This window comes from Borostomias antarcticus (genome assembly GCF_949987555.1).
Source record: "Borostomias antarcticus genome assembly, chromosome: 25".
In the NCBI taxonomy this organism is placed as follows: Eukaryota; Metazoa; Chordata; class Actinopteri; order Stomiiformes; family Stomiidae; genus Borostomias; species Borostomias antarcticus.
In genome coordinates this window covers 9282956-9291549 of record NC_140258.1, presented here as the reverse complement: position 1 = coordinate 9291549, position 8594 = coordinate 9282956, and the positions used below count along the sequence as shown (strand labels likewise).

General features: G+C 47.0%; 1 protein-coding gene across 1 annotated transcript in view; it reads left to right on the top strand.

Annotated features, from left to right (window-relative positions):
- Positions 1-268: 268 nt before the first annotated feature.
- prkn (parkin RBR E3 ubiquitin protein ligase) overlaps positions 269-8594 on the top strand; it is a 51741-nt gene continuing 43415 nt past the window's right edge. Inside the window, exon 1 of the mRNA XM_084458930.1 lies at positions 269-381. Coding sequence (XP_084315056.1) covers positions 375-381 — 7 coding nt within the window. The 5' untranslated portion in view covers positions 269-374. The remainder of the gene's footprint in view (positions 382-8594) is intronic.

Sequence of the window (8594 nt, the reverse complement as noted above, 5' to 3'; positions counted from 1 at the left end):
CTTGTGTAAAATAATATACGTTCGCATAGAAATTAACATAAACAACAACAGTTCCGGGTTTTGACACATTTCCGGTATGACGTCAATAATTAGCATTAATCTTAACTGAGATCTGTCACACATTGAATTGATGATAATTCTCTCTTTAAATTATAGTAGGCTACTACACGTTTAATAGCAAGTAAAACGACTAAAATACTATCGGGTCAATATTGGGTGTTTTACACGATATGCTGAAAAGGTGTAGGAACAGTCAAGGACTCCATTTCCCATACGCCATGCCAAAACTAACCTAAACACAAAATACATGGAGGTCATCTCGCGTCGTATGACATGAAGTTCATCACTTTAAGCTCAGAGGACACATTCTCAGCATGATTGGTATGTGATAAAGTCGAGCTAATCTTTCTCTTTTGTTTGCTTGGCGTTGTCAATGTCATTTGTTAGGAAATAGGTGCACTGTCCCACAGCGTCTTCCGTGCGGTTGTGCTGTTATAGCAGCTAACTTTCTTAGCTCACGCACCCCTAAGAGGTTTTCTATTAAAGGTTAGTAACCCAGATACATAACGTGCTGACTTTGGCGGTGCTGGTGCGCTGGACTATTACCATAACATTCCCTAGGTGTTTGTCAAATCCATGATCCAGTTACAGACGTGTGTCTACTGTCAACTTTCTCTGCAGGTGATTGAAGGACAATAATAGTCTAGACTGGGTTCCCTATTAGGGCTGCACAATCAATCGTGCATTACAGACAAATAGCCTAGAGATAGAATTCATGTCTCAGATTATTTTCTTATTTTATGTATATATCTCAGATTTTTGTTCTATTTTCTTATTTTATGTATATGTATGTATATATATATATATATATATGTGTGTGTGTGTGTGTGTGTGTGTGTGTGTGTGTGTGTGTGTGTGTGTGTGTGTGGGATCTTAATCGCACTAATAGTCGCAATTACAATATAAAGCAAATCATCGCTATTATTGTTATTGTGTATACAGGGCTGCCAAGTTTGACCAAAAGTTTGGGTCCCATGAGCATTGAACTGCTAGGCTACTTAAGGGGTTGGTCATTTCTCCACGTGAGAATTGTGTTCTCAATGTATTGTCAATGGAAATATACTCTCTTGAAATGTCTCAGATGAAGTTCTCAAAAATACTTCCTCCACATCTGAAGGAAAAAGAAACATAATCTGAGCAACATTGCCACAGAATGAAATAGCCTGCCCTGTCCTCCTTCTTGAAACGTACTTTGAGACACTCACTCACTGGTAACGGTGTGAGGAAGACATATTTGTGTCTTTTGACAAGTCTCTGGCACAAGCCTGTCAAGACTCCTCATTACAGACTAGGGATTCTCAGAAGCCTGGTTCTATCATGTGTCTGGCGGAAACTGTTATTTCCCTATTTAGGTTAAACAGATTGGTTCAGTTCTGAAATGTCAAGAAATCTTTGACAGGCTGCTGTAGATGTTTCCATAGTCTTTGCAGGACAGCCATTTCCAGGGACGTGCACAGATAGACACGAGGTGGTGCTAGAGCACCTGCCCTTTGACCTCTGGACAAGGCAAGTGCCCTTTTGAAAGTTATTTTGTATTTTTTACAGTTTAGGCCTACTGTATGTGGCCCATGGTGACATCGATCAATTCTCGATTAAAAGCGTGTAATAATAATGCCCCAAAATGCGTTGTAATTTTGCCAGACCCACCCCACACACACACACACACGTGCCCGCGGCACAGCTGTGCCCCTCCCATCCCTCTCTTCTTCAACGGTAAAGCGGACACAAACGGAGGCGTGCTGCAGCAGCACTGCACACAGCACACACATCTCCTCCCCTGCCCTTTTCCCATCCAGAGTGCCCGAGTGATGACAGCAGGTAACACATAAACGAAAAGAGTGTATTGTTTGCCCCCTAAGCCTCAGTTGCCAAACTATAACTTGCATCCCCCCCCCCGGGAAACAACTCGCTCAACAATCCAAAATCTCTGTGAGCTCCCCCCCCCCCCGTCCCCGTCAACAACTCGCACGTCAATCAAAATACTTAAATTATCTGTCAGCACCAACCCCTGCCCTCATTTTTCACTGAGCACCTGCCCCCCAAAATGTCTGTGCATGCCACTGGCCATTTCATTATGTCAAGCCTTCTTAACAAGTCGGCTCAATAAGTCTCTCATGTTGATTGGATGCCTTCTCCAATTCTGCAGCACAAAGCAGCTAAAGCCTGCTGGGTAGCCAATAACATGAAGAGAAAGTGTCAGCAGAAGGGCTTTGTAAACCCTGGGTAGCTACATGAGCGCTTTGATCACATTGATCAAAAACGATCGTCTCTTGAATGGACCTTGTGAGGAAGAGAAATAAAAATGTTTTCTATTAGGAAAGACAGGTCTTTTCAATTTATCCTCTTCATCATGCATGTATTGATGGTAACAACTGGGATTAACACAGACTGGGATTAACACAGACAGGTTGCCTATCCCTGTGAGGCTATCCTGACATAATAGACAGACCAGTACCTGGAAACATCAATCCTTTATTTGGATACTATAGGCATATTTTCAAGAAAGAGCTGCTCGATGTTGCTGACATTTCCGAGTGATTGACAGGGCAGGGCAGTGTCCATGGAAACATTACACTCTATAAAGATAATTCAGTGACTACTTTGAACAGGCTAATTTACTTGATTTTAGGCCAGTGGGCTAGATTTGTATTTATAACCGATGAGGGAAATCCAACTCGCCACCAGCCAGCCACATATGTCTTACCTTTGACTGCTCTACCCAACGTCATGTGAGGTGTCCTAAAGCAGTGAGTCTTGTGTCCTGGTGGCAGCAGGTTTGCATTTGAGTCAGTCACAGAGGCAATACTCCAGGGGGTCTATGAGAGGAGAGAGGGAGAGACAACAGGGCGCTCCAGAGAGACAGAATTATTTACTTGCTCTGTTTGGAGTCCAAGGAGAGTATAAATTGCTATTGATTTTTGGTTTGTTGCAGCTAAGTGTCGTTCCTGCCATTGGATCGACTCTGGGCGAAAAATAATTCTATTTAATATGTATCCACCTTTGTCTTCTCACTGCTCCTGCTCACATGAGTTAGCAGACTCGTTGCAGTGGCGTGTTGGACTCATCCATCCTAGAGGCTAGTTATTTCAGTCTAGGCCAGGGATGAATATTTTCCTTTTTTCCTTTGTTTTTTTTTAGGGTGGGGGTTGGGGTCAGTAGTTGCTGGACAACCCCCATCCCAAACAGACTTTACATCTTGGAATTGTGTGCTGCTCTGAACCTCTGTCCCTCTTAGGTGTGTCCATGTGCCTGAATTCCTGCACATGATTAAAATCTTTACTGTCAGTGTCACCAATGAAAATGTTAATTATGTATGACAATGAAGGCGGTTTCAAATGATATTTAAAGATGTTTTCTTTCAGTGTTAGCCTCTTTATTCTTTAGTGTATTGTGCATTCATTTCCGTGACCTCCATTGAGAATAGTCAAACAAGTAGGCTAATGTGACACAAAGGCACATGCTTAGACTGGGGGGGGATTAGGGATTTGAAATGCTGTCGGTTATAATCACACATTTACATTGAATAGGTCCTATAGTGCCTTATCTGAATTCATATGTCTCTTTATTCCTATTCCCATTTATTGGTTTCATTGGAGGCTGAGGGGAAGAGAGAGGACCTTGAGAAATCTGGGCTTTGGTGCGTGGTGGCAGAAAGGAAATTGGCATGTCAATCACAAGTTCTCATATCACCCGGCTCACTGTCGAAGAGGGGGTGAGGAAGATGGAGAAATGATGGAATGGAAATGGTTAGAGAGAGCCGTCGGGGAGAGAAAGAGCAACTGGTAAATAGAGAAATGAGCGGGAGTGAGTGAAAGAGACAGATACTGGGGGATATAGCTGATGCTGTGTTTAGTGGTTAATTGCCTCGGGAGAAGATGGGGGGGACTTGGAAATCCAAGAGGATAATGACTGTATTACTGTCAATCAATAGCACTTCAATGTGAGGTAAATACGTAGGCCCCTTAGTCAGAACAGAGGAAGAGATTTATTGAACAACTACACACAGTGTGCCACAAAGCCATATCCAGTTCAATGGATTTAGGTGGAAGGAGTCACATTGTTGTCCCCCTCCTCCATCCTGCTAATACCACCCACCCATAGGAAGTCACGGTCACCTTGGTGGAGGGGTTGTGGTGTGGAATCTGATGAAAGAAATCGAAATCTTCAAGCTCCAGGTCAGTGTAGACTATTTAGTCATTTATCTTGCCATTAGGCACAGCTGCATACTTTGTTTAGCCTACATACAGCCCGGTCCGGCCTCGGAAAATGTGTCATACTCGTGTCTCAACATTGTGTACCACTTAGCATCTCCTCTCTGATTCATGTTTTATTGTTTAGTCAATGATTAGAGCCCCCAAATAATTTCATGCTTGAGCTCCGCCGGCGAATGAGCAGCCACCTTAAACGCAACTGGACGCTTTTGCCGAACGGCATGGTTTCTATAATTAAAAGTCATGCGGATGGGGGTCTGGGAAAACAAATTCCATCTAAAATTGAAATTGGCTACAGTGGCTCTCATATGCAAATATGTGCCGGCAGCGATGGCGGCGGTGTTAATATCGGGGAAGTGGGAAAGAGGGCGCAGGTGAGATGGCTTCTGTGGAGGAATGAAATGAGGGGATGACTGGAGGAGGAGGAGGAGGGTGAGGAGGATGAGGTGGAGGAGGAGGAGGAGCTGGTGGGCAGAGTGGATCTAAAAGATGTCGGGGATGGGGGGGGGGTTGAGTGTCTGGCCTTTCACTGACGCCCCTTGGTATCCTACAGTACCTATTAAAGTCCACCACAACTTGCTGTAGCACTTTTACTGAGGGGTTCAGAGATGTCCGAATAGTGCAAGCGTGTTTCAGAGTGTCTGTGTACTGCGGAGTGCAATCTGGCCAGGCCAAACATAGGCATGCCATGTCACTATGAGTAGCCTAATTTGAATGACAAAGGGGTTTTCTTCAGCTCCTTGTGCCTGCTTCTTTGTGCCACTCGTGTATTAATTTGTCTGGATAGAGTAACTGTTGTCCTCTGTTGTCCATGTCTCCTGTCCTGGACAAGGTGAAGGGGTGGGCGCAATGTCATTGACGACTGAATGAGCTAGATGGTTTTTCTTTTACAGGATTCTGATTGGCTAACATGTCTTCATGCTTCTCGTTACACTGCCGCCTACAGGCGTAGAGTGCTCTTGGTGGCGTATTTATGCGGGTGGCGGCGTATTTATGCGGGTTCGTGTGCACAATTTTTTAAAACGGAGAGGGGTAAATATCAGTTTTTGTAAATACCTGTGTATGTGTAAACGAAGTCTCAGTCGTCATGCTTCCTCCATCTGTCTCTTTCTCCTTCCCTTCACCCACCTCTCGCTCTTTCCCTCCCCTCCTTTCTCTCTCTCCCTCTCTTCCCCCCCTCCCCTCCTCCCTCAGACTGAGCCCGGCCGTGCGTGTCCGTGCCTGTGTTGCTGTGTTGCTGTGCCACTCCCGAGGTGCTGCAGGTGGCAGATGCAGGCTAATGGTTAATTACCATTGTTAATGACCTCCCTCTGTCTTGCTCCCTTCTGATGGAGCTGTGACAGGCAGGCTGGCAGTGCCGGGGTGGCACCGTACCCACACCGCAACACCACGCCCGTCTGTCACACTCAGCCAGCCTGTTGTAAAATACAATTCACATTGTTCATTATGCTGAATAATGACTTTTGTGTCTTGTTAGCACCCCAGAAAAATACAATCTTCACTAAGTTAATTGCTGTCACAGGTGACTGAGCTGTGAACAGGATATATGGAGCAATTCTCTTATTGTTGCCACCTCTGTATCTGTTGCATCCCCCCCCCCCCCCCCCCAAAGCACAGCACCGTTCACAACAGCAGTCCTTATTCTGTATCTCTTTCTCTGCCATTGGTAGAAGGTGACTGTATTTCTGTGACGGTGCTCCATCACTCACCATGTGTACGGTATCACTCTGTATCTGTCCACCTCCACTGTGGGCAGCGTGAACTCATCCCTAACGTCTCAGGGGAGATGGCTATTTATCCCCATCTCTTTGTAATGGGATGTTGACTGTCTGGCCACGTATGAGTGTGTAGGTGTGTGTGTGTCTTGGTATGTCTGCGGGGCAGGCGCCGTCTCCTCAGTCAATTTAATGTTTAAGAGAGGCCAGATAAGGAGGGGTATAGTTCATGATAGGGAAGGGTACTGTATATTTCCTGGGTCTCTCACCGGGGCTGACTGCTGCAGCTGATGAACCGCGTGCTGCTGAATCAATCCCACCATTGATGTGAGATAATCCTCCTGTGGAACCTGACCCAGACTCCACCGCCGCCACGGCCAGCTCGTCCTCGCCGATAGCCAGGAACGGGCCTGCTGCTGGGGCACAATCTCTCTCTCTCACACACGCATAAACACACACGCATAAACACACACGCATACACACACACGCATACACACACACGCATAAACACACACGCATACACACACACACGCATAAACACACGCATACACACACGCGCATAAACACACACGCATACACACACACGCATAAACACACGCATACACACACACGCATACACACACGCATAAACACACACGCATAAACACACACGCATACACACACACATGCACATACACATGCACACACACACACACACACACACACACACACACACACACACACACACAATCTCTCAGTCACACACACATGCGCACAAACACCTACAATCTCTCTCTCACACACACACACACACACACACACACACACACACACACTCTCACACACACACACTCACTCTCTCTTTCTCACTCACACGCTCACAAACATCTACAATTTCTCTTTCTCTCTCTCTCTCTCTCTCTGTCTCTCACTCTCTCACACACACACTATTTGCAACATGCTCTACCCCGAGACACTGTCACATTTGTGCCAGCGCTCCACCTGACAGAGCTGCGGAGATGAGGGAAAAATACTCCGGATGGCAATTTGTTCTCTTAATTGCTCAAAGCGAGTTGTGGAATTGAGGAATCCATCTCCTTTATTTTTATGTGCGGGGGAAATTAGGGGTAGGGGGTTGGCCATATTTTACAGCGGTTTTGCAAGGGCCGTTTGGGAGCTTTATCGCTAATCAATAGATTAGCAAAAAGGACTGATGCTGGCTACCATAGAGGAGACCTGCTGCTCCTCTGAGCTCTCTGACGACATTGCAATTGAGTCTGTAGAGGCTGACTCAGTCTTATGGAGGGACACTGGCTCTAGCTGGAGTGATGAGAGAGACCAGGCAGCTGTCAATCACTTGGTCATTATGATGACTGAAGTTGGTGGTAATAATAGTGTCTATCCTGTCCTCTATCCTCCGACTGTCCCCTCTCTCTCCCCTGTCCCGTCTACCTTCTGTTCTCGGTCATCTTCTCTCTCTCTCTCTCTCTCTCTGCTCTCCATCCCCTTCTCTCCGCAACCACCTCTCTCTCTCTTCCCCCCTCTCTTTCTCTTCCTGTCTGGCTCCTACACTAAAAAGTCCCCCGACTTCTTTACCGTGCGATGCAGCAGTTGAGAACTCAGCCAATCCATCTTCATGTTACTGCCTGTGTGCGGCCCATATCGATCTGCCTGTCTGCCACTCCACCCCAGACACAAATCATTGGCTGTCCAGTCAGCACTGCCCTCCCGGCGCTTGACTTGTCAGGGCTGGATTGTGTCTTGGGTCCTTCCCTCTCTCCTTCCCTCCTTCCCTCACTCCTTCCCTCTGAGAGTGGATTGTCTCTGGCAGTTGCAGTTTTCCCCCTATTTAAAGGACAGGTGAGGCAGGCAGACACCTTCTCATGGTGCCTCACGTCAGTAGCTGTGATTAACTACCGTAAGTGAAGCAAAGTCTGCCAACTGAGGACCTCCACCCGGGCTGGTGTCCGGCTGCCACAGGCAGGGAGAGCAGCTGGTGGAGCTTGCTCTGCCGGCTCCCAACCCAGAATTCTGCAGCTGAACTCAGCTGAACAGCAGATAAGCTAGTTCTCCCAAATTTCGCTTTAGCTGGGTCTACCCTAAGCAGGAAGCATGGCCTCGCCACGTTCATCCATCAAAGGTTGAACTGGACTCTCGTCGACCAATCCCGGACTGGCTCAGAGATTGAGTGGTTGTGCGTGGACGTTGGTGGCATTAAAATCGTCAACGTCTACAAGCCTCCGCCCTCGTGAATCATACCAGTGTATCTCCCAGTCTTCCCCCACCCCTGCCTCCATGCTGGCGACTTCAATTGTCAGCACAATGATTGGGGGTACAACACCAATACATCCGACGGAGAAAACCTGGCTGCTTGGGCAGCTAACAACAGCCTGGCCCTGCTGTACGATCCCAAGGGCGCAGCCAGCTTTGTCTCAGGTCGCTAGAAAACTGGGAAGAATCCTGATTTGGCATTCACGAGTGTTGGCGTTGACAACTGGCTCCCTGATAGACGCGTGCTTGGAAACTTCCCACGGTCCCAACATAAACCAGCGCTGATAACCATGCCTAAACTCATGGACCTCATACCGAGCGAGCCGGTGAAGCAATGGAACTTCCGAAAGGTCAACTG